Consider the following 25366-nt stretch of genomic DNA (forward strand, 5'->3'; position numbering starts at 1 on the left):
ATGCTCCATCTCTTTGAGGTCAGGATACTTAAATTATTTGACATTCTTTTGCACAGGAGATTTGTGTCTTTTTCCATATTATTTATATCTCTCTGGGTTCATGGATATTTATTTTATACTTTTTTTTTTTTGGTGGTACTGAGGTTTGAACTTAGGGCTTCACACTTGCTAGGCAGGCACTCTACCACTCCGGCAGCCCTTTTTTGTGATGGGTTTTTTGAGATAGTGTCTTGTGAACTATTTGCCAGGGCTGGCTTCAAACTGCAATCCTCCTGATCTCTGTCTCCTGACTAGCCAGGATTACAGGCTTGAGCCACTGGTGCCTGGCCTTATTTTATAGTTTTGACTCATCTAACACTACTTATTTTTGTTGCTCAATTTGTTCTATTTAGAGCATCAGGAGCTCATTCAGGTGGCTGCTGTGTCCCTTTGACATATCTTCATCATTATGGAGTTAGGTTTTTTAAGCACTTTTCTTGCATTACAGAATACTCCAGACTCATCTTACACAGTGTACTTCCCATCACAGTCCTAAAATCAGCCATTTTCCAAGGAGCCCTGGATCTTTTTATTAGAAGGGGCTGGGGCATGGCTGAAGTAGCAGAGCGCTTGCCTAGCAAGCACAAGACCCCAAGTTCAAACCTCTTCCCCAAAAAAGAGAAAGAAAGAAATGGTATTAGAAGCTAAGACCTGGGTGCTGAGCATTCTTGTTGCTTCTGTCATTGCTTCCAGGCCCTGTCAGGTGACAGAATAAGGAGACAAGTATGGCTGACTCATGTATATACATGTGTATGGTTCTTTCTGTATGTAACCATTTGTATTTCTATTAGGCTAAACACAGGTTTGTACCGGTGGCCCCACCTCTGATCTGTTCCTGCATGCATTGGTCATCCTCACCTTGCCTATCTGTAAAGTCATCCTTCAGCAGTCAGAAACCTAGCTCCCACTGCCCACTGTCCACTCACTTAGTTCAATTCCAGTATGCATGTGTTGCAATTATCAGAATTTCTGACTGTAACAGGAAAAAGAGCACCAAATTCATTGTTGATTTCTCTATACTCACAACATACATCACTTCTGACACCATGTGTGGGATTTCTCCAGTCCTGCAACAAACACCAGCTAGGCATCATCTGACACCCCTTGACTGCAAGTGCCAAAGTTGTTTTGCCTGTGCCTCTGACTGCCAGGCTTAGGTGCCCACAACACCTTGCTCAGATTTGATTAGTTTGCTAGAGCAGCTCACAGAACTCCCCGGTTTATTATAAAGGATTTTAGAAAGGTGGGCGGGCAACAGGTAAGGGAAGTGGTATGGAACTTCCATGCCCTCTCCAGGTGTACAACCCTCTGGGAATCACGTGGTCAGCTATTTGGGAGCTCTCTGATCCCAGTTCTTTGGACTTTTATAGAGGCTGCATTACAGAGGTATGATTAATTACCTCATTGGCAGCAGGCAAGCAAGTTAGCCCTTAGCCATGCTCTTCCTCAGAGGTGGGGGGAGGTGCTGAAAGTCCCAACCCTTTAATTCTGCCTGGTCTTTCTGGTGATCAGCCTCCATCCTGAAGCTACCTCTGGGCTGCCAGCCATCAGTCAATTCAGTAGCATGCCAAAAGACGAGTCACTAGAGATTCCAAGGATTTAGCAGTTCACCCCACGGGATACAACTTTATCAACCAGAGTTAACTGCTTATGCAGCTTTTGTTGTTAGTCCTCAGACTTCCCACGTTTCCTGGGTTACTTAGGTCAGTACCCTCCCCCTTCATCAAGGTTTTTTCCGTGTATTTCTCATACAGTTAGACTGTTTTGAGGTGAATTTAATACAGCGTGTTAGATGCAGGAACAGAAGAAGACACAGGAAAGTATGAGGTAGCACAGCACACCCAGCTGGGGCATGGGACATGGGGCAGGGGTGGAAGGTGTCCGAGAGGAACCTCAAGTGAGGCCTGACTTACGTCTTTTTTATTCATTTATTTTTTATCAGTATATATTAATTATACAAAAGAGTAGGTTTCATTATGACATTCTCATAGGTGTGTATCAGGTGCTCTGAAGGTATTTGTCCCCCATTGCCCTCTGCCGTCCCCCTCCCCTCTGCCGCTGGTCTCCGTCCTATTCCCTATTGGCCCCCTTCTATTTTCATGTCTGTTTCCTTTAGATTCCACGTGTGAGAGGAAATGTGATACTTCTGAGTGTGGCTTATTTCACTTAACATGATCATCTCAAATTCTGTCCCTTTTCCTGCAAATAACGTGATTTTGTACTTCTTTTTCTTTTGGTCTTTTCTTTCTGGGTGTTGGGATCAGACCCACGCCCTTGCACTTCCTAGGCCACTGAGCTACATTGCTCTTTTTTAAATTAATTAATTTATTTTTGGTGGAACTGGGGTTTGAACTCCAGGCTTTGTGCTTGCAATGAAGCCTTAATAAACATGGATATATAGGTATCCCTAGAGTAATCTGACTTTGATTCTTTCAGGTGTATGTTCAGAAATGGATCATAGGATGTTTCTATTTGTAATTTTTTTGAGGCGCCTCCATACTGTCTTCAATAGTGGCTATACTAACTTACATTCTCAATAGTATATATAGGTTCCTTTTCTCCATATCCTCACCAGCATTGTTACTTTTGTTTGTTTGGTTTTTGGTGGGACAGGGGTTTGGACTCAGGGCTTCACACATACAAAGCAGGTGCTTACTGCTTTAGCCACGCCTCCAGTCCATTTTGCTGTGGTTAATTTTGGAGATGGGGGTCTCATGAACTATTTGCTTGGGCTGGCCCGGAACCAGGATCCTCCCAATCTCAGCCTCCAAAATAGCTAGGATTACAGGTGTGAGCCACTGCTCCCTGCACTTTTTGTTTTTTCATAATAATAATCGTCACTGGGGTGAGATGGAATCTCATTGTTTTTTAAAAATATGGAACACTTAATGAATTTGCGTGTCGTCCTTGCTCAGGGGCCATGCTAATCTCTGCATCATTTCAATTTTAGCATATGTGCTGCTGAAGCAAGCACTCATTGTAGTTTTGATTTGCATTTTTCATATATTTATTGGCCATCTGTACTTCTTGGTTTTTTGTTTGTTTTTGAAACAGGCTCTCAGGTCCTGGGACTATAATACATAAGCATGTGATAACCTTTGCCATCCTGAATTGAGGATATCTGGGTTCCAAAATGGATCCCAGGGCTGAATGTCCAGTCTGTTCCCTTTCTAACTTTGTGTATGTGCGAGTGATCTTTTCGTGCTGGGGGTTGAAGCCAGAGCCTTGAGCATGCCAGGCAAGAGCTCTACCATTGAGCTACATCCCTAGCCTGTGTAATTTGTTTTTACGTTTTTTATAGATATGTGAAAGAGGCCAAAGAAGCAACTAAGAATGGAGATTTGGAAGAAGCACTTAAACTTTTCAATTTGGCAAAGGACATTTTTCCCAATGAAAAGGTGATGAGCAGAATTCAGAAACTACAGGAAGTCTTGGAGGAGATGGAAGAGCACGGAGATGATGAATTTACAGATGTGTGCAGCTCTGGCCTGCTGCTCTATCGAGAGCTGTACAACCAACTCTTCGAGTACCAGAAGGAAGGCGTGGCTTTCCTCTATGGCCTGTATAGGGATGGAAAGAAAGGGGGCATCCTGGCAGATGACATGGGGTTGGGGAAGACTGTTCAGATCATTGCTTTCCTTTCTGGTATGTTTGATGCTTCCCTCGTGAAGCACGTGCTGTTGATCATGCCAAGCAGTCTCATTGGCACGTGGATGAAAGAGTTTGCCAAGTGGACCCCGGGAATGAGAGTCAAAACCTTCCATGGCCCTAGCAAGGATGAACGGACCAGAAGCCTCAGGCGGATTCAGCAAAGGAATGGCGTCATTATCACTACGTACCAAATGCTAATCAATAATTGGCAGCAGCTTTCAAGCTTCAGTGGCCACAAGTTTGTGTGGGACTATGTCATCCTCGATGAAGCCCATAAAATAAAAAGCTCGTCTACTAAGTCAGCCATCTGTGCCCGTGCTGTGCCTGCAAGGCATCGCCTCCTCCTCACAGGAACCCCAATCCAGAATAATCTGCAAGAGCTCTGGTCCCTCTTTGATTTTGCTTGCCAAGGGTCCTTGCTAGGAACATTAAGAACTTTCAAAATAGAGTATGAAAATCCTATTATTAGAGCAAGAGAGAAGGATGCTACCCCAGGGGAAAAGGCCTTGGGATTTAAGATCTCTGAAAACTTAATGGCAATCATAAAACCCTATTTTCTCAGGAGGACCAAAGAAGAAGTACAGAAGAAAAAGTCAAGTAGCCCAGAGGTCAGAGCTAGTGAAAAGAATGCAGGCGTTGATGCCACTTGTGAAATGCCTGCCCTTTCCAGGAAAAATGATTTGATCATCTGGATACGTCTTGTGCCTTTACAAGAAGAGATTTACAGGAAATTCACATCTTTAGATCACATCAAGGAGCTGTTAATGGAGACGCGCTCACCCTTGGCTGAGCTAGGCATCTTAAAGAAACTGTGTGATCATCCCCGGCTGCTGTCTGCACGGGTTTGCCATTTGCTGAATCTAGGGACTGCCAGTTTCTCTGATCAAGATGGAAATGAACAGGAGGATTCCCCGGAATTGGACAACATCGATCACATAACTGATGATGCACTGATGAAAGAATCTGGAAAAATGATATTCTTAATGGACCTGCTAAAGAGACTTCGAGAGGAGGGGCATCAAACTCTGGTGTTTTCCCAGTCGAGACAGATTCTAAACATCATTGAACGCCTCTTGAAGAATAGGTACTTTAAGACACTGCGAATTGATGGCACAGTTACTCATCTGTGGGAACGGGAAAAAAGAATTCAGCTCTTCCAGCAAAATAAAGACTACTCTGTTTTTCTGCTCACCACTCTCGTAGGTGGCGTTGGCCTAACACTGACTGCAGCAACTAGAGTGGTCATTTTTGACCCTAGCTGGAACCCCACAACTGATGCTCAAGCTGTGGATAGAGTTTACCGAATTGGACAAAAAGAGAATGTTGTAGTTTATAGGCTAATCACTTGTGGGACTGTAGAGGAAAAGATATACAGAAGACAGGTTTTCAAGGACTCACTAATCAGACAAACTACTGGTGACAAGAAGAACCCCTTCCGCTATTTCAGCAAACAAGAACTAAGAGAGCTGTTTACAATTGAGGATCTTCAGCAGTCTGCAACCCAGCTGCAACTCGAGTCTCTGCATGCTGCTCAGAGGCAATACGATGAGAAACTGGACGAACATGTTGCCTACCTGCACTCTCTGGGGATAGCCGGAATCTCAGACCACGATTTGATGTACACACGTGATCTGTCCGTCAAAGAAGAGCTGGATGTGCTAGATGAATCTCAGTATATTCAACACAGGGTTCAGAAAGCTCAATTCCTGGTTGAATTTGAGTCTCAAAATACAATGGAAAAACAAAGCACTGAAAATGAGGGGTCCTGGCTAAGAGCACCTGTATTTCCTTCTCAAACAAAGAAGAAATGCTCTGAGTTGAAGAAACCACAGCCTCAGCCTTCACATCTTCTAGCTACTCATTCTAGCCAGGAAGATCTCAGTTCTCAAATGGCTAGCATAAGCATTGATGATCACGCCAGAGAGTCATGCAATCTCTCCAGCTCAACCATGAACACCACTGTGCTGCAAGACAGCAGCAGGCACTCCCATGAAAACACATTTGATGCTGATGCAGTTACTACTTTACCCAAGGGGTTTGGAAGCATAGAAAGAATTTGGAATGAGTCTTTACTAGGAAGGGCCAAAAGTTTTGCAACTGAAAATAAGTCTGTGCAGAAAAAGGCATTAGAAGAGGGGCCTAAGCAAGAGGCACTGCAAGAGAACCCCCAGGGAAGTTTTAATTGTTCACTTAGCCAGTCATACAGAGCTGAAGCTGATCTTGGGCCAAATCTACGTGTACAGCACAGTGAGATTTTACATCACAGCAATCCCTTGCCCATTACTCCTGTAACAAATGAAAGTAAAAGCGCAGAATCCAACGTGTCCGTTATTAAAATATCTGATGACTTGTCAGCATCTCATAGTGCACTGCAGGGTGCGCAAGTGAATGAAGCCAAGTTGGAAAAGGAACTGTTGGCTTCTTCACCAGCGTATGCGTGTGATTTCAATCTCTTCCTGGAAGACTCTGCAGACAATAGACAAAATCTCTCCAGTCAGTCTTTGGAGCATGTTGAGAAAGAGAATAGCTTGTGTGGCTTTGCAGCTAATTCCAGAGCAGAGTCAGCGCATCATCCCAGTTTGGATGCTGTCAACAAAGATGAAGCAGAAGAAGTAATAGTTCATGTAAAAGCTAGGAGCAAAGCTAGAAGGATCCTTTCAGATGACGAGGGTGATTCTTGTAAAGATACTTCAGACACAAGTCCATTCAGCACATCCCCCTTTCAATTCTTATCTGTGAAACAATTTGACACCTCAACTCCACAAAATAACACCAGTCCATCTGGAAGGTTCTTTTCACCTAAAATACCTGAGAGAGTAAATGACACCAGTCCATCTGGAAGATTCTTCTCACCTAAAATACCTGAGAGAGTAAATGACACCAGTCTATCTGGATGGTTCTTTTCACCCAAAATACCTGATAGCGTAAATAAGACTACAAACTCTAGGAGGTCTCTGGCTTCTAGGAGATCTCTGATTAATGTGGTTCTAGACCACGTGGAGGATATGGAGGAAAGACTTGACACCAGCCGTGAGGTAGAGGGTGTAGACAATTACCCAGAAGGAGAGGAAAGCAGCAGTGACGAAGCCTCAGAGCGCACAGAAGAGGACCCTCCTAGAGAAACGTCATCTCCAGAAAACAAGTCCAGTGCATTAACTCTTTCTGAGCCTAGTTCTCTCGCTCTGCAGACCTGTGCTGGTGCCTCTGAGCCTGTGTGTGACGAACCTGTGGCTAATTCGCCCCAGAATAATGCAGTGGAGGCCGCCAACAGCTATGAGACTCTTGTGACCCGGGGAAGAGAGCTGAAAGAGTGCGGAAAAATCCAGGAGGCCCTAAAATGCTTGGTTAAAGCGCTTGACATAAAAAGTGCAGATCCTGAAGTCATGCTCATGACTTTGAGTTTGTATAAGCAGCTTAATAACACTTGAGAACTTTATAGTCTGTTTTAAAGTGAAATTGAATATAAAGTCATTTTTCTTTCCATAATTGGGTTCGAGAGCCTGAAGCACTCATGCTTAAGGCAAGAAAGATCTCAAAAAGCAACTTCTGCCTCTGCCCCGTTGTCCCCCAATACATTCTGCTTCCTGAGCCCTGGGTTACTATTTCTTCACTTCAGTATTAGGTTTTTCTTTTAGGTATACTCTGTAAACTTAACGGGACGGTGGGAGATTTTTTTTTGAGTTTTATTTTTTAATTGACACTTTCTAAAGAAGTTTTTGTAAAATTGTTCTGGCTATTAATTTTACTGTGAAAGGAAGTATACCAGTTCAGATAAAATTAAAGTTTTTTTTCTCAAGTGCTTTCTTTCCCATTCACCTTCTTTCGACTGAGGTGATACTGCACATGCGTACAGAAGCTCTGGATTTTGGGAGGAGCTTGTCATTGTCATTCCACATCTTCAGCTTGGCACAGCATTCTTTGTCACTGGTAGCCCGCCCTAGAGTCACTTTGCTGACCAGTTCACCAGTTTTCGCTATCAGCTGTGTGTTCCTTTTCTTCAAAGCAGCTCTGCTTGTGTGGCTGACACATGCTATGACATTCCCTTTCAGAAACAGAAAGCACAGCGTAGCACTCTGTACACTGCCATGAGAGAAGGGGAACTATCAGTACCTGCTGTGTGCTGAGTGCTCTATACAGGCTTCTCACATAATCCTAACCATAATCCTTTGAGGTGTAGGGAGGGTGGCATTGCTATTTTTCAGTCGAGGAAACATTTCTAAGGCTTAGTGTGAGGCTGTGACCTGCCCACGGTGATACAGTAAGGTGTGAAGCAGTTTTAATTATGTATTATCTAATGAAAACTCACTAACACACTGAGCTGTTTGTTATTACTCTCAGCACTTCTGACACCAGATGTGGGGGGGGTTCCATACCACAGAATTCTCCAGTTCTCTGGGAACACCAACCAGTGTGCTGCAACTCAATTCTGACACTACGCACAGCTAGCATCAGACTCTATAGGTTTTAAGACTCAGAGCCACAAGTCTGCCCTCACTTCAGATGGCTGGCCCTTACAAGCACTGTCTTCAGGTTACCCACACTTCTGACTGGGCTACAAGTCAAGGGTTCCCACCACTGTCACCCCAGTCCAGTTATTTGCTGGAACAGCTCATGAACTCACCAAGACTTTACTTAACTACCATATTTCCTTATGACTATATGAACCTTCACTGTTACCAGCTTGTTACAGGGAACACAGCTCAGGACCAGCAAATGTAAGAGATGCTTAGGGACAGGTATTGGAGAGGGGTGCACAGAGCTTCCATGCCCCCTGGACACAGCCCTCCCAGCCACTAGATGTGTTAACCTGAGGCTCTCCATTGTTTATTGTTGGTTTGTTTGGGGTTTTATGTGGGGGGGGGGGTGTAGGGACTTTATGGAGGTTTTCTTAAGTAAGCATGATTAAGCAGTTGGTCACTGATGATTAACTCAATCTACAGCCCCTGAGGTTGGGCAGCCCCACCTCTCTAACCAAACCTTGGTCTTCTGGCTACCTGCCTGCATCCTGAAGCTGTCTCCAGGCCTCCAGCCACCAGCCATGCCAGCACACAAAAAACATCACTGGGAGATTCCAAGGGTTATTTAAGAGGTAATGGGTACAAGGACAAAGACCAAGCTTTTCCCTTTTTTCACCCCCCATTTAAAACTTCCAATTCTCTGTGTCCCCCAAAAAAATCCAAGTTACTGTACCAACTATTAACCTGCTGTCTCCCAAAAGTGTAGAGTAGTGTAAGTTAGCTGACAGTGCTCAATAAATAGGAGAATGAAGAGTCATTCACTTAAGAAAAGTTTATTAGGCACCCGTTCCCACCCAAGTGGTTAAAATCAGAGCAAGGCACTGTCTGCCTTTTAATGCACCAGATGGAGCACTGCACCACAAACAAATGGCTGGAGTATAGGACTAAAAACAAAAGGCACACAAGCGGGTAAGGAATGTGCTAGAAGTTCAGAGAAAGAGGGCTGGGCTTGGCTTTTCTGGGGACCAGTCCAGCTTGCTACCATCTTGCAGTTCACCAGGGACTATTCCAGAAGGGTCGCCCCTAGGTTCCCTGAGACCAATGGATCCTACACTCTATCCCAAGGCCTGAGAAGCTACTTGTGCAAAGATAGAACCTCCAGCCTCTTTCACGCCAGGCACGAGCTTTAAAGTGAAAAAAAAAAAAAAAAGCCTCTGGCCTCAGTGTAAGACAGCCACTAGACTGCCCAGGTTGTCCTTGAACTCCTGGGCTCAAGTGATCCCTCTGTCAGCCTCCTGAGTAGCTGTGACTACAGGCACACTCCACTGTGCCTGGCTAATATCTATTATGCCACATGTAAACTGTATACATACTATTGTTCTCATGTATATTAGAAGATCCTAAAGATACTTGAAAAATAAGCTGAACCTTAAGCAGCTTATTTGATAGTACAAAATGTGCTCTTAGTAAAAGCAACTGTTGCTAATACTTTCAGGTAATGTGACTGAATATATTATCATTTTGGAAAACACTGCCATACTGCTTTGCGAATCAGCAATGCAATCTGTAAGTCCACCCCGCCAGTTCCCTGTAGGTTTCACAACCATGCAGGTGACGAGCTGCACCCTACATCTTTTTCAGTCTCTTCCATTAAAGCACACAAATGTTCGTAGAAACTCAGCTAATAAATTCCTGTCTCCTGATGTAAAGAACAAAAGCACACAAGTTACCTGCCTGCCGAGAGGCTTTGGATGTGTATATCCATTTGATGTGAAGAGTTAGGCTTAAGTCTTGGATATAGTTCTCACTGAAAAAGCAAAATGCTTTTTCCTTTCCCGTTCCCCCCCACCCAGTGCTAGGGATCAAATCCAGGGCCTTGTGCATGCCAGGCAAGTGGTGTACCACTGAGCTATGTACCCAGTGCATCAAAGTGCTGTTTGAATGCATACTATGACAATTTTTGTTTGGGATTTAAAAAATATGGTAAGATATTCAAACAGTATCCAAAGCAGGGACTTTTAGCCTGGGGTTCCTGGATAGAATTCAGGTGTCTGAATTATGATGGGAAAATGTTACATCTTTTCCTCTACTACCCTGTATCTAGAATTTAGTTTGTCCTTTCCTTATGAATATAGGCAACAAACTGCAGGGGTACTAGCACTGCCTGTGATTTTGTCACTAATAGAAATCATAGATTTCATAATTTTTGCAGATATCTCAAAATAACCGTTATCATTCATGTCTGTGGTGGTAGAGCATGTGCTTGTTAGCATGTATGAAGCCTGGGGTTTGATCCCCAGCACCAATTTCAGACCTACAACTAGATATTACCTATAACTAGATATTATACACATATGTATTACAATTTAAAAACTTCGGTGAGACTGGGTTTTGAATTCAGGGCTTTGCACTTGTAAAGCAGACATTCTACTGCTTGAGCCACACCTCCATTCCATTTTGCTTTGTTTTTGTTATTTTGTTTTGAGATAGGTCTCACAAACTGTTTGTGCGGGCTGGCCTAGATCTTCCTGATCTAAGCCTCCCAAGTAGCTAGGATTATAGGTATGAGCCACTAGTGCCTGGCTCAATTTAAAAACTTTTAATTACTGTATTTCAATAGTGTTGGTAGCCTTTGCAACCCTATATATTTTGTTTTGTGCATTTAATCAATTCTGAGAAGGGCTCCATGCCACAAAAAGTTCAGATCCTAATCTAGCTTGGGGAGTGACCCAAGTGGTAGAGTGCCTGCCTAGCAAGTGTGAAGCCCTGAGTTAAAGCCCCAGTACCGCCAAAAAAAGGACCCAGATTTAAGGGTATGAGGTCAAAATTCTGTTACCTGCCGGTCCCCGTTGTAGATGCCATTCCCAGTCTCACAGTCACGTGTGCATGTGTACACTTTCTTTGTGGTGCTAGGGATGAAATTCAGGGCCCTGTGCATGCTAGGCAAGTGCTCTACCACCGGGCTACACACCCAGCTCTGTGTTTCTGTTTCTACTCAAATGATAGTGTACAGTGTACAGTTCTCCTCTGTTGTGAGGATGAACCATAATTTATCTATTGATGAACATTCGTTTTACTTCCAAATAATGCTGTAATGATTACCCTTACCTTTTATATGTGAATATATCTACAGGGTAAGTTCCTAGAAATGGAGTTGCTGGGTCAAAGGATCTATTTATAAATTTGATAGGTTCTGCCAAATTGTTCTATAATTTACTTTTTCCCCATATACTCACTAACGATACGGTAAATGTCTAACTTTATGGGTAAGAAGTAGGATCTCATTTTGGTTTTAATTTGCAATTATCTTACTATAAATGAGGTTTGTTCTCTAAACAATGAATTTACTGAGATGAAGTCTTAAAAATTAAATGCATATGCTACAATGTATATAAATCTGCATAAATCCTTAATTACTTCCTTTCCCAACTCCTTCAGAATCTTAGTTGTCAGTCAAAGCTAACTTCCAAAAGGTTCACTTGGTGTCAGAGGCCCGTTCTCCCACTTTCTCCCGAGCTAGCTATAACTATTTTTCCTCCCTGTCACAGAACCTTGTTTACTTTTTCTGGTTCACCTTCTCACTCTCCAGCTTCCCTCTTGGTGATATCCATGCAATAGATACTCACATAATATCCTGGGTAAACCAATGTCTTGAACAAAAGACTAGCTAGTAGTATCTCCTGCCATAAAGCTTTTCAGAATTTTCTTCAAGATTTTCAGAATTTATTATTGTTACGTAGACACATTGTTTTAAATGTAGGGTCTTTTTTTTTTTTTTTGGCTGTGCCCCTACCACTGAGCTGTGCCCCCAGACCTTTGAATGTGTATTCATGTAGTTTCATCTTCCTTGAATAAGTAGTTTCATCACTTACTATTTGAGCATCATTTTTTGGTGGTGGGATTAGGGAGTATTTTGAGACAGTGTCTCGCCATTGTAGCCCAGACTGGTCTCTAACATGATCCTCCTGCCTCAGCCTCCTAAGTGTTGGGATTATAGGCATGCAACACCAACGCCCAGCTTATAGTGAACATCCATTTATGGCATATCAGCATACCTGCTCAACGGGGAAAGTCTCAGGAAGACACACAGCTGTTGAGGTGCTCAGAAACTTTAAAATGGAGAGAGGAAGTGGGAGGGGGTGGGGGTTGGGGGGAGAAATGGCCCAAACAATGTATGCACATATGAATAAATGAATTTTAAAAAAAAGAAACTTTAAAATGGGAAACTCAGGTCCCTAAGCTGAGATCTAAGATGGGATAATTAATGTAGGCTAAGGTCAGATGCACCTGAGGAAGAAAAGTTTGTTACAATAACCACTCTTAAGAATCAGTTATGTTGGCAAAGTTTTATTTTTGAAGTAGCATAGTATTCATATTATTTATACCTTTTTATATGCCATAAATGTAGCATTTTAAAATTTAAAGATATATTACAGAGAATGTTAGTCCTGGAAAGGAGTCCTAATATAAACCACACACTGAGAATGAAGAAATGATAGTTCCACACTGACATTTGTCCCTTTTACCCAGCACTTGGTGATGGCTGCTTAGTCTGGTTCAAACAATCCATGAAGAACCAAGTGAGTGCTTTCTTCTACCCACAGATAAAGTTTATTTAGTGAGAAAGGAGTTAATATTGAATGGCTACTATGTGCTATGTACTCTGTTAGGACAGTGGAGCAGATTCGAGTTGACTAACTTGTAAAATGGTGTCCAGGAACTTACTTTATGATTCTCATATGCTAATTCATTCATTTGATGCCCAATTTGTTCAGTTGCATGAACAGTGTAAGCTGAGGTTTGCTCTTCTGAAGACAGTTTCAGAATTAACTCATGGGACACACTGAGCTACAGCCTGGCAGGAATGGAAGCACAAGTTCAAAGGTGTCTGCTTGCTTGTCTGTGAGAACTGCTGACAACTCCCACTGGAGTGTAACCATGCTATTTTATACCTAGTAACCCACACTGACAGACAGATCAAAAAATACAAGGACTATTTGGTAGCTTTGAAAGAAATAAACAAAATGGGTAAAACTTATTCAGCCATATGATTTTATTTTCTCCCTTCGACCATAATAATATGATATCCAAATTTGGTTTTAACTGGCGGGTCTGTAAACACAGGCTTATCCATGCTGCTTACAGGCAAGGCAAATGCTGCTTCTTGAAATGGTCCCACCATGGACCCTCTGGTCATCCAACCCAAGTCGCCCTGAAAAACCCAAAAAATGTATGATATCAAGTAACCCTGAAAAGGAAACAGGTCTGCTGTAGCTTGAGGGAACTGCCCAACACGGGCAGTTGTTCATCTGGTCTATTTAGAAGTGGGCTCAACAAACACCATCTACCTCCAGATCGAACACATAAGCACTGACAATACTGCTGGATTTAAGTTAGACACGAAAATGTGCTCGTGCCTAGGTTTAGACGTTGGTGATTCTTATTCAACTGTTCACAAGTTGGACATTTCTTTCTTTCTCTTTTTTGTGGTGCTGGGGATGGGACCCAGGATTTCACACATACTTAGGCAAGCGTTCTACTACCACTGACCTGTAACATCCCCAGCCCCACAAGCTGGCCATTTCTGCTTCTAAGATATAGAAATTGGGTTGGCAGAGTGGCTCACGTGCTACAGCACCTGCCTAGCAAATGCATAGCCCTGAGTTCAAACCCCAGTAACACCAAAAAAGGAAAAAAAGATCTGGAAACCAAGATATGGCTAAAATTAATGGCAGAACACAGAAATAATTCCTGCTTTTGTGTTTCCTCTGTGGAGGACAGATTATTTTCTTTTTTGCAGTGCTGGGGATCAAACCCAGGGCCTTGTGTGCTGGGCAAGCATTCTACCACTGAGCCATACCTGGAGCATAAGAACAGAAGTTTAAATAAGAGCACCATACCCCTTGCCTGGCTTTATCTTCACTATATTGTATGGCCACTTCATTGAATCTCATTCCAGACTTTAACTTTTCCATGGCTTCCATGATTTTGCTGTGTTTTTCACACAAAATGTGTCTGACCTACAAGAAAAAAGCATGTCCATGTAATACTTGGAGACTCAAATGGTTTCTCTCAGTATAGCAGCTACATTTGAGTTGTTCTTGCCAATAAAAAAAAGAACACATTAACTCATGGCAACTGAAACTCATATAGGTCTGCCCCGTTGGGTGCCCACTTCCCATTTCAAGGCATATCAGATCACTGATTTAGATGGAAAACAGGCATTGAGCTGTGGGAATCTCCCATCTTTTATCATGTACTTCAATGGTAACAGTAAGAAACTTAATGGCTGAGTTCTGGTCCCGGAATCCAATCGTAATTTTGCTGTATATTTTTTGTTTTTGTTTTGGCAGTACTGAGGTTTGAATTCAGTGCTCTGTGCTTGCAAGGTAGATGCTCTACCACTTGAGCCACACCACCAATCCCATGGGAACATTTTAAAAATTCCCTTATGTGTACTAAGATACTAACAGTACCTGTGTGCTCTCATAGGGCTGTGATGATTGAGATAGTAAAACTAGCATTCAATAAATGCTGCCTATTATTTCATCACAGTGGGGATGATATGAAAAATCCCACTAGGAAATATTTCTTAACCAAAGAGGCCTACTGTATGAAGCCACCTTACAATTCAACACTTTGAAAAACACCACAGGTAATTTTTCTTTTTAGAGCCAGAGTCTTTGCCATGTAGCCCAGGCTGGCCTGAAGCTAGCAAGCCTCCTGCCTCAGCCTCCTGAGTGCTGGGATTACAGCTGTGTATCACTACATCTGGCTTATGTTGAATATTAAGAATGCTCAAACCTACAAAAGTATCCCATTTGACCTATATTGACATAAAGCCATGGTTTTACAAAAACTATATCCCTAAAAATGATTGTCATAATATGTGTTGGAGGATTTCCCATTTCTCAAACAGCATCAGTTATTTGTTTCACACTGTAGGTGGGTGGGGTAGGGGCTAAAAGTCTTTGCCTTGTAATTTAGAGATAAGCAACCAAGGTTGTCCTTATGGTTAATTACTGAAATTGGTGGGGTTGGAAAGGAGCACGCCCTTAGCCCAGGAATGACTTCCTCAACTAGTGGAGCTACACAGGAGACATGAACACACCAAAGGAAAGAATGCAGAAAACAGGGCTCACAGAGGCAAAGTTCTACAGAATGTGCCCAGTGCTGTTCAGGGAGAGATGGGGTAAATAATCTGGACAGCAGATAAGGCCTGCTGGGGAATGAGAACAGCTCATTAGACCTCAATTTGATGTGGCTACAACAGCTTCTGGACTGCCTCTTTCTGCTTCCACACTGAAAAAAGCAAATTTCTGACTCAGTATCTAGGAATGTGCATGTGGTACTCAGGATCACAGAAAGGGGACATTAACCACCATCTTGTAAATGAACTAAACAAGTATTCTGGGTTAGACAATGATTTGTAGTACATGTGGAGCTGTTTAAGTGTGATGACCAGCTGTAACCATCGCGTATTGGAAGAGAGGAGCCACAGACAAGAGTTTCAGTTATGCGCAAACAGGGGAGTCAAAGCCGTGGAGTGGATGGAACTATCCAGTGAGGCAGTGCAGAATGAGAAGAGGAGGGAAGAAAGCTTAAGACAACCTTGGAGAATGTCAGTGCGTAAGCAACAAAGAAAGACGCTCAAAAAGCATAATAAAAAGGAAAGGCCAAGGAGGTAGGGGAGAAAGGTATCAGAAACCAGGCAGAAAAAGAAGGGCTGGGAGTGTGGCTCACTCGTAGAGTGCTTGACTATCATGTATGAGGTCCTGGATTCCATCTCCAGCACACACAAAACAAAACCAAAAAGCTGAGGCAGAAGAAAGTTCAAAGGAGGAAATAGTCAACAGGATTAAGTGCTACAAAGAAATTAGATAGAAAGTACAGTGCTGGGATTGTAGCTCAGTGGTAGAGTGTTTGCCCAGCATGCACAAGACACTGGGTTCAATCCCCAGCACTCCAAAATTAAATAAATATAAATAAGAAGTCTTAATTTAATAAAAAGGGGGGGGGCTGAGGTATGGCTCAAGCGATAGAGCACCTGCTGCACAAGTACAAAGTCCTGAGTTCAAACCCCAGTACCACCAGAGAGAGAGAGAGAGAAAGAGAGAGAGAGATTAGAGAAGTATAATAAATTTAGCAAAAAATTATCAATGACTGATTGTAGACCTTACCAAAAGGAGTTTCAGAAGTAGAGAAGCCAGGACATAGTAGGAGACTAAGGAAGCAGCAGGAAGTGGGAAGGTAACATGTAAGACGGGGACTCTCATTTAGTTTGAAAAGGAGGAGAAAGGGCTCTAGTTAGAGGAAAAAGGTAGATGTATACTTTAAGAAACATTGAGCATATTTTCAGGATGAAGGTAAAGATCCAGTAAAGAGGAAAATGTGGAAGACAGGAAAGGAACAATAAATGAAGGACGAAGCCCTGGTATACACAGTGTTGTTTGAGAAATTAACTTTATAGAAGAAAGGTGGCTGGGTGCCAGCAGCTCATGCCTATAATCCTAGCTACTCAGGAGGCAGAGATCAGGAGGATCACATTTCGAAGCCAGCCCCAGCAAACAGTTTGTGAGTCCCTATCTCAAAAAAAACCCCATCACAAAAAGGACTGATGGAGTGGCTCAAGGTGAAGGCCCTGAGTTCAAACCCCAGTACTGCAAAAAAGAAAAAAAAAAAAAGAAGGAACAGCTGGGCTTAGTAGTACATGCCTATATTTCTAGCACTTGAGAGCTTAAGGCAGGAGGACTGAGAGTTCAAGGCCAGCTTGGGTACAGAGCAAGACCCTGGAAGGAAGAAAGGAAGAAAGGAAGAAAAAGAGAAGGAAGAGAAGGAAGAGAAGGAAGAGAAGGAAGAGAAGGAAGAGAAGGAAGAGAAGGAAGAGAAGGAAGAGAAGGAAGAGAAGGAAGAGAAGGAAGAGAAGGAAGAGAAGGAAGAGAAGGAAGAGAAGGAAGGAAGGAAGGAAGGAAGGAAGGAAGGAAGGAAGGAAGGAAGCAAAGTGAGGAGATAGGAGATGTGAGTGAGGAAACTTTGTTGATAGGGGCTGAAGGCCAAAGAGTTCCTGACTCCTTATGAAAATATTAAAAAATTAAAAGCTCATTATGTTAAAGAAATTAAATTACACCAATTATTTAATTCAATCAATAACTAATTACATTATTATAAAAATATTGTGAGCTGGGCATGGGTGGCTCACACCTGTAATCCCAGCTATTTAGGAGGCAGAGATTAGGAGGATTATGGTTCGAAGCCAGCCCAGGCAAACAGTTCATGAGACCCTACGTCGAAAATGCCCTTCACGAAAAAGGGCTAATGGAGTGGTTCAAGGTGTAGACCCTGAGTTCAAACCCTCGTACAGCAAAAATAAAAAAAAACTAAAAGAAAAATCCTCAGGCATATAGGTATGTTTGTTGTTCCCTCTGCCAGAAACACTTTCCCCTAAAATCTTAGCATGGCTGGCTCTCACTATTCAGAAGTCCTGAGCCCTCTTCTCTAAGGTAGCAACCCCAGCCCCTGGAAGCCTTGTTTATATCCTTTGGAGCCCTTCCCAGGATTTCACATTGGACTTGTTGAGTCAAAGTATATGTGTCTTTCTCGTTTTGATAGAAACTGCTTGTTTCTCGGCCGGGGCAAACTGTTCGAGATACCCTATCTTGAAAACACAAAATAAGTCTGGCAGAGTGGCTCAAGTGGTATAGCGCCTACCTAACAAGCATGAGGCCCTGAGTTCAAACCCCAGTACTCCTAAAAAAAAATCTTGTGAAAATAATAAAAATATTTAAAACTTATCAGGTACTTACTATTTGCTATTTGCTTTATATGCATTATCTCATTAAATCCTCTCACCAGCCCTATGAGACTAGATGGGTGTTTCTTGACTGGCAGGATGTGGAATTTGCAGAGACCCTAAAGGCCAGAGTGTCCCAGGGTCCCTCTGAAACACTGGACACTACCCAGCTATCCTTCAACAGGTGAATGGTTCCAAATCATGGAACACTACTCAGCAACACAAAGGAACAAATTACTGATATACACAATAACCTGAATGAACTCTCCAGAGAACTAGGCTGAGTGAAAAATCAATCCCCAAAGGTTAAATATTATAAGATTCCATTCATCTAACACTCTTGAAATGGTAAAGTTACAAGGTGGAGAAGAGATTAGCATGATGCCATGGGTTAAGAAGGTGGTAGAGGGAGGGGCAGGAGGGAAGTGGCTGTAGTTACAAAAGCGTAACAGGTGGAGTTGCAAAATGTAAGATGGAGGCCTAGGGGGTGAAGCTCAGTGGTACAGCACTTGCCTAGCATGCACAAGGCCCTGAGTTTGATCCCCAGCTCTGGGAAAAAATGTAGATTGGAAATGGGGTGATAGAAATGTTCTGTATCTTAGCTTTATCAATAGCAATATCCTGGCTATTCTATTGTAACACAGCCTTCCTTGTAAGATGCTACCATTGAGGGAAATAGGGTAAAAGGTTCATGTATTATTTCCCCACAATTACATGTAAACCTACAATTATATAAAAATAAAAGGCTTAATAAACATTTTAACTCTTCCAGGCGCAGTGACTCATATCTATAATCCCAGCTACTCAGGAGGCAGAGATCAGGAGGATAAAAGTTGGAAGCCAGCTCCAGCAAATAGTTCATGAGATGCTATCTCAAAAAAAACCTACCACAAAAAAGGGCTGGTAGAGTGACTCAAGGTGTAGGCCCTGAGTTCAAACCACCAGTACCGTTAAAAAAAGCCCAAAAAGGTGGGTAGAACAGCTTATATCATGTCACATTCTCTCATTCTCGTTTTCTCTGTTTCTCTCATTCCCAAAGCCTGGTACGAATGAGGACAGATGTCACAAAATCCCTACTGAATGAATGAATCAAACTATAGGATCCTGTATCCTGACTGTAATGTGGAAATCGCCTTGTTAGGTAGCACTAAGTAGTATAGTTCTGTTTGCAGATTAAATTTCATCATGGCGGACACTCCTCTGGGACTAGGTTATGTAGTTCAAGTAATTATCGGCTCCCACCCCACTGTCATGGTCAGGGTCTGGCCTGTAGCTCACCACTGGGGGAGTTTTTTGATGAGATCTGCGCCCTCACCTAATTACTCAACAGAGCTGCCTTTAACAAGTATCTAAATTCTTGATTTCATAAAGTGTATCTTTTTCCAAGAAACACCTCACCTAATTATCAGAGAGATTCAAGTTACTACACTTATAGGAACAATACTAAGAGTGTGAAGCAATTCTGGATATCTGACAAAGCATTTGAAAAATATTTAAAACGAATTGCTTATTGTAAGTGAGGCTGGTCTTTATTTTCCAGTTCTGTGTCCACTTGCTTTTACATTAGTGTCAGGTTAGTGTCTTAGATAAGAGTGAGTTAAACATACTGTATTTTCTATATACCAACATATACATATATACACACATATATAATTTATACTGAATATGAAAAAAGGAACAAGTGAGTTAACTCACCTTTACTGCATTGCCACCACCTTTGGGGCCCTGAGCCTTCTTGTCAGCACTGTCACTCCCAGACGCTGCACCCCCTTTGGAGAAGAGATGACAGGTTCTTACTTAAAACTGCACTTTGATATTTATAGAAAGGCCCAACACACAATCCGCGTTCATGCTGCAGTCACAGCACTAAATTTGTGCTCTACGTAAATACTTCATGGAAAATGAACATATAAATGCGTGTATTCTAGATGAACAAGAGTTCCAGAAGACTGATCCAGATTCTCTAGACCCAATTTCAAATCCTGCCTTCTAAGGACAAAGCCTCAAGCTTTTTACAACTCCTAATATGTACTGCAACTATGAATTTGAGCACTCACACAGTTCCAATAAATAAAATCTCCAAGAATACATTTCGAATATATTTGGCTGAAGAATATATTCATGTCCAAATTCCTGGAGCCTACTACATTGCCTATTGACAGCTTCCTAGAAAAAGTCGTTGACATTCAGATTAACAACCACTGGCAGCACCTTGCGTTTTAGCAATGTGTTATTTACTACTGTTAACTTCTGTGTCAGAGGCAGCATCCATACTATTAGGGGATTACAGCTGGACTGAATACTCAGCTCAATAGACATTTCCCAAGCAACTACTAAACTCCAGGCATTGGGGTACAAAGGCTTGCTTCAGGAACTCAGGTTTCAGCGAGGAAAACAGATCCCTTCCAGAGGCTACGGCAGGTGCAGAGTTATGGATTTGGCGGGGGCTGTGGAAACAGAGGGACAGTTTAGCCAGCTAGGAATTCTTGCTGGGTAAGCAGAAGCTGACTAGCTGAAGAAAGGGCAGGATGACCCTCTGGCATGGGGAAAGCACAGTGCATGTAGGACACTGTGTGGCTGAAGCCAAATTTGATGTGGAAATGCTATGAGATAAGCCTGCCTAGGGTAAGGGGCTGAGGGTCAGGGCATGGGGGGCTTTGGCCCCATTAAGGAACTTGGATTTTTTTTTTTGCAATGCTGAGGATGGAACCCTGGGCTTTGCCTATGCCAAGCAGGGGCTTCTACCACCGAGCTACATCCCTAGCCTGGAATTTGGAATTTATCTTAGAAGTAATAGAGAGTCACGGAAAAGTTTTAAGCAGGAAGCTCCATCTTTCTTGTTTTAGTACAAATAGAGCATCCCTAACCTGAAAATCCAAAATGCTCCAAAATCCCAAACTTTTTGAGCATTTCAGATTAAGGATGCTCTGGTCAAGTCTATGCAAATACTCAAAAATCCATGAAACTCTGAAATCTGAAACACTTCTGCTGGCAAGCATTTTGATAAGGGATACTCAACTCTGTCTCCAAATAAATGTCCAGTTTAACTGGAAACTCAAAATACCAATCAGCAAAAGCCTAAGAAAATGTTACTGCCCAAAGAGTTTCAGTAAGCCGGACTCTTAAAGGGGCTTGCGGAATAGTTACTCTTGAACGCTGACACCTTCCTCACCCCTCCTGGATGCTGTCATCTGCTTGCCACCTCACTCCTTTGACTTCCCAAGGGACTTGGCATCAACTTTGGACTTTCTCTCTACCCTCACTCCTGTCTTCATCTTGGGTGACCTCGCTATCTGAGTTGAGTAATCTCACCAAAGACCAAATCTCACACTTCTGGATCTCCTTCCCAAATGCCCATGCTCCCTACTCCTGCCCACTGCCTCAGGTGCACATGACAAAACTGAGCCGCTCACAACTAGTGAGTGGTTCAGCCTCTGCCTGCCACCTCTGACTCACCCAGCCTCCTTGTACCTCATTCCAACACTGCCTCTTTGACTTCATGGACCACCACAAGTCCATCAACCCTGCTAAGTTCCCTTAGGCCATCACTTTACCCTCCTTCCCCAGTCTGACCCCACACCTGACCATCTGAATTGCTATCCTACTGTAATTGCCCACCAAAACCTCAACCGTGGCGCACAGCTGAACCTGGCTTTTTTCAGGTACCAGGTTTTAAGTGATGATTGTAGCTCTCTCTTTTACAAATTCATGGCCTCCATTTGTCAGGCTCCCGCTCCACAGCACAATTCTCTCATTTGTGTTTCGTTCATTCCCTTTCCCACTGCCATATTCCAAACCTTTACCACTCTTAGGACCCCTACTGAGTCCCTCTCCACTCAGTCTTAAAACCACCCTTGCCTTCTGCCTTAAGCAACAAGGTCAGCAAGCATCATCCCACACACGGGGCTCCATCTCCTATTCAAAGGCCAATTGGTCAGTCAGTCCTGGGCTCCATCTTCTCAGAAATCGAGCTCCTCTGTACACTTACCTCTTTTAATCTTTCTGATCCTTTACCTCAGCCTTACTCTCAATCTTGCTCCATTCCAAAGAAACAAAAGAAACCTCATCCTCCTCTGTCTACCATTCTATTTCCATGACTTTGCAATGAAAACTTTCCAGAACAGTCCACACTGTCTCCAACTTACCACCTCTGTCACTTCTCTAGTTACTGCAATCTAGTTACTTTCTCACTCCACCGAAACTCTTCATACCCAAGGCCAGTGCCGATTTCCAAATTTGAACAATCTTGTTTTCAGTACTCATCTTATTCGGTGGCTTTGTTGTGCTCCATAGGCCACAGCCCCTCCCTTTTTCTTGAGACCAGGTCTCAGTATGTCACCCAGGCTGGCCTCAAACTCATGATCCTCCTGCCTCAGGTGTGTGCACCTCACCCAGCCCCATGCCCTCTTCATTAAATGTGCTGGGTCCTTGGTCCCTGAACATCATTTTTCTGTACTCGCTTTGTCTTTCTTCTGGGTTTCCACAACCACCACCATCTCTCACCAGGATGACTCTAACCGTTTCCTTAAAGCTCCTCCTGGCCCTTAGTGGACTTTAGCATCACATCTGGCACTCTCTGATTTAGTCTGTTTCTGTCTTAGTTCTCACACGTCTTGAGTTTTTGCTCTAGCAACACTCCACCGCACAAACCGGGCCGTTTCTGCTTTTGCAGCTGGACTCTCTGTTGGATATGCTCTACCCTCTCTCCACTGCCCAGCTTATCTCCAGGGAGTCTTCCCTTCCCTGTTCCCAGGCTAGAGAAAGCACTTCCCTGGCTTCCGTAACAGCACGTACACATCTCTCAACACTGCATTTATGCTTTTATCTTCCATTCCCCACTACTTCAGGAGCTCATTAATGGTAAATAAGATCTGTGTCTTATTTTTATTTAATATTTACTTTTTGGCAGTGCTGTGGTTTGAACTCAGGGCCTTGTGCTAAATGGTCTTCTTGAACCTCGCCGCCAGCCCTTTGTTGCTTTAGTTTATTTTTCAGATAAGGTCTCCCACTTTTTGCCCAGGGCCGGCCTGACTTCAATTCTCCTACCCCCGCCTTCCACATAGCTGGGATTACAGGCGTGAACTACCATGCCTGACTGTGTCTTATTTTAGTATTCTCAGAACATAGCACTGCCCAACACATTTGTTTTCAATGGATGAAATGCTTTACGCGTTAAAAGGAACCTTAAGGACCGTAATTAATATAGACTTCTTTTTATTGCTGGTCTCTGATAAGATTTTTTTTTTGCAGCGATGGGAATCGTACCCAAGGCCTTGCAGTGCTAGTCAAACGCTCTATCACTGCGCTACATCCCCAGCCCTGATAAGATTAAATTTTACGTCTGTAATATTCCCTTGAACTAGCAGCCCCAAGTCATCACCTCGAGCAACCATTCCTACTAGCTTCTACTACTCACCAGGATGGTCCCTGCACCATACCCCAATACGCCCGCCCATCTCCAGGGGCCTTCCGCACTTATTCTTTTTAAGCTTCACCGGAAGAACTCTGGCCAAAATCCATAGCAGCTCTGTGAGATCACTGGACGCCTGCTGCCTCCGTTTTGGAGAGTTACCTGTCTGTTCCATCCCCTGTCCTCACCCGTCCCCACTCTCCCTGATTGTTTTTTCCGCTCTACCTTTCCCGGCTTTTCCAGAACCACTTTTTCCTTTGGGCGGCATCTTCTAAACTTGCAGTTGAACTCTCAACTGTTCCCGTAGCCGTAAAAAGCCCCCTCAAGCCTCATGGGTATGTCCTAAACAATGCCTGACAAAAGCATTGCAATCGACCCCTTTTTGCTGCAGTTCCGGAAGCAGGCATAGCTTGGGGCATACCCGGTCCTTTGGTTCCTGGACCAATGGGGCTGAAGATATTTGACCAATAAGGAGCTGGGGGCCAGGCGGAGGGGTGAACACAAAGGTAGTGTAAGGGCGGGAAGCTAGCCACTGCGCTTTTTGTTAACTTCTTTCACACGCCCGCCCTAGTACCCGCTTCTTTGCTCCCCCTCTTCTCCTGCCCACTTCCTCGACGCGTGCGTAGTAGGAGCTGTGGGCCTCTGCAGTCCCTTGGCGTGGGATCTGACCAATCCCGCGGGGCCATCAGACAAAGGGAAGCAGGCAGAGCTGTAGTGGCGGCCGTCGTTCTGCCGTTCCCTCCCACACACAGCTCTGCCTTCCCTAGCAGTTTTCATTTTGTAATTTTGTTTTGCAGCTGTAGTTGATTGAGTTCAAGAGGCGGTTTGAAAAAAAAAAGCCTGTCACCTCTCTGCCACTTGCAGAATTCTGTCTTGGAGAAACATTGGAAGCAGTCTGAATGCTCCTAGTAGAGTGCTGTTTAAAAAAATGTTTCAACCACGCAAAACAGAATTAGTGCTATTTAATGATTGCAACACTGTGTGTACAGATAGGAAAAATAGCCTTAAGGAAGGTTACAGACCAAGATGCAGAATGACTTTTAAGTATATACCATGTACTATATGATACATTAATTTAAAAGGCAGGCAGGCTGCATAGTACAGCAAAATGTGAGTACTAGTGTTAGTTCTTACAGGTCGCTGTGTATGTGTGTGTTTTCCAAAACTCCTATAATGAAGTAATTAGAAGCATGGATTCTGGAGCCACATTTTCTGTTTCCAAATCCCTGCTCAGCTCTGTGACCTTAAGGAAGTTACCTCACCTCTTTGGCTCAATATCATCATCTGTGAAATGGGGTTGATGATAACTGTACCTGTTCACAGGGTGTTAAGAGAATTAAACAACTTCATACTTGCAAAGCATATAAAACGATGACTAGCTTGTAGTTAGCTAAATTTGAATTACCTTAAGTAATGGGTGGTTTTTAAAATACGCAATTTTCCCCCTTACCCACACCCCCTCTTTCCACCAGTAATTTGTATCTAATGTTGGCTTTTCCTGTTTCCCATGAGATAACTGTCCCAGCCCACCACTAGCAAGCCAGAATGTGTAGTTCCTCCAGCTCAAGTTTAGTGTTTGTTTTTGAAGTGTTGGTGATCAAACCCAGGGGCTCATAAATGCCAGGCAAGTATTCTGCCACTGAACCCACGCCAGAGCTTAGGTTTGGGTTTTGCTTTTTTCTTGAGATAGGGTCTCACTGTGTAGCCCAGGGTGGCCTCCAACCATACCTCCTCCTGCCTCCAGAGTGCTTGGGTTAGAGGCCTGCTCCACCAGCTAGGCCAAAGCTTAGTGTTTTTTTGTTTTATTTTGTTTTTGGTACTGGGGTTTGAACTCAGGGCCTACACCTTGAGCCACTCCACCAGCCCTTTTTTGTGATGGGTTTTTTTTGCGATAGAGTCTCGAGAACTATTAGTCAGGGACTGGCTTCAAACCACTATCCTCTTGATCTCTGCCTACTGAGTAGCTAGGATTACAGACATGAGCTGTGGGGCACTTTGCCAGACCTTAGTTTTTGAATG

The 25366-nt window shown here is 43.3% G+C and overlaps 2 protein-coding genes and 1 non-coding gene across 4 annotated transcripts in view; 1 reads left to right on the top strand and 2 right to left on the bottom strand.

Annotated features, from left to right (window-relative positions):
* Positions 1–7911, top strand: part of Ercc6l (ERCC excision repair 6 like, spindle assembly checkpoint helicase) — a 38439-nt gene extending 30528 nt beyond the window's left edge. The window contains exon 2 of the mRNA XM_074062647.1: positions 3341–7911. Within this exon, the coding sequence (XP_073918748.1) occupies positions 3341–7118 (3778 nt within the window). The 3' untranslated portion in view covers positions 7119–7911. The remainder of the gene's footprint in view (positions 1–3340) is intronic.
* Pin4 (peptidylprolyl cis/trans isomerase, NIMA-interacting 4) overlaps positions 1–23729 on the bottom strand; it is a 74536-nt gene extending 50807 nt beyond the window's left edge. Inside the window, exons 1-4 of one of the 2 annotated variants that reach the window (XM_020182929.2) lie at positions 23573–23727; positions 19633–19706; positions 14048–14167; positions 13177–13359 (exon numbers count right to left, since the gene is read on the bottom strand). In XM_020182929.2, coding sequence (XP_020038518.1) covers positions 13201–13359; positions 14048–14167; positions 19633–19706; positions 23573–23615 — 396 coding nt within the window. In that variant the 5' untranslated portion in view covers positions 23616–23727 and the 3' untranslated portion in view covers positions 13177–13200. Of the gene's footprint in view, positions 1–13176; positions 13360–14047; positions 14168–19632; positions 19707–23572 lie in introns of those variants that run through there. The other variant, XM_074062670.1, reaches the window with a different exon arrangement.
* LOC141420048 (U6 spliceosomal RNA) lies at positions 2910–3013 on the bottom strand. The gene has a single exon (XR_012444756.1). It is a non-coding gene; the product is annotated as a U6 spliceosomal RNA (small nuclear RNA).
* Positions 23730–25366: the final 1637 nt, after the last annotated feature.

Source organism: Castor canadensis, chromosome X, assembly GCF_047511655.1.
Source record: "Castor canadensis chromosome X, mCasCan1.hap1v2, whole genome shotgun sequence".
In the NCBI taxonomy this organism is placed as follows: Eukaryota; Metazoa; Chordata; class Mammalia; order Rodentia; family Castoridae; genus Castor; species Castor canadensis.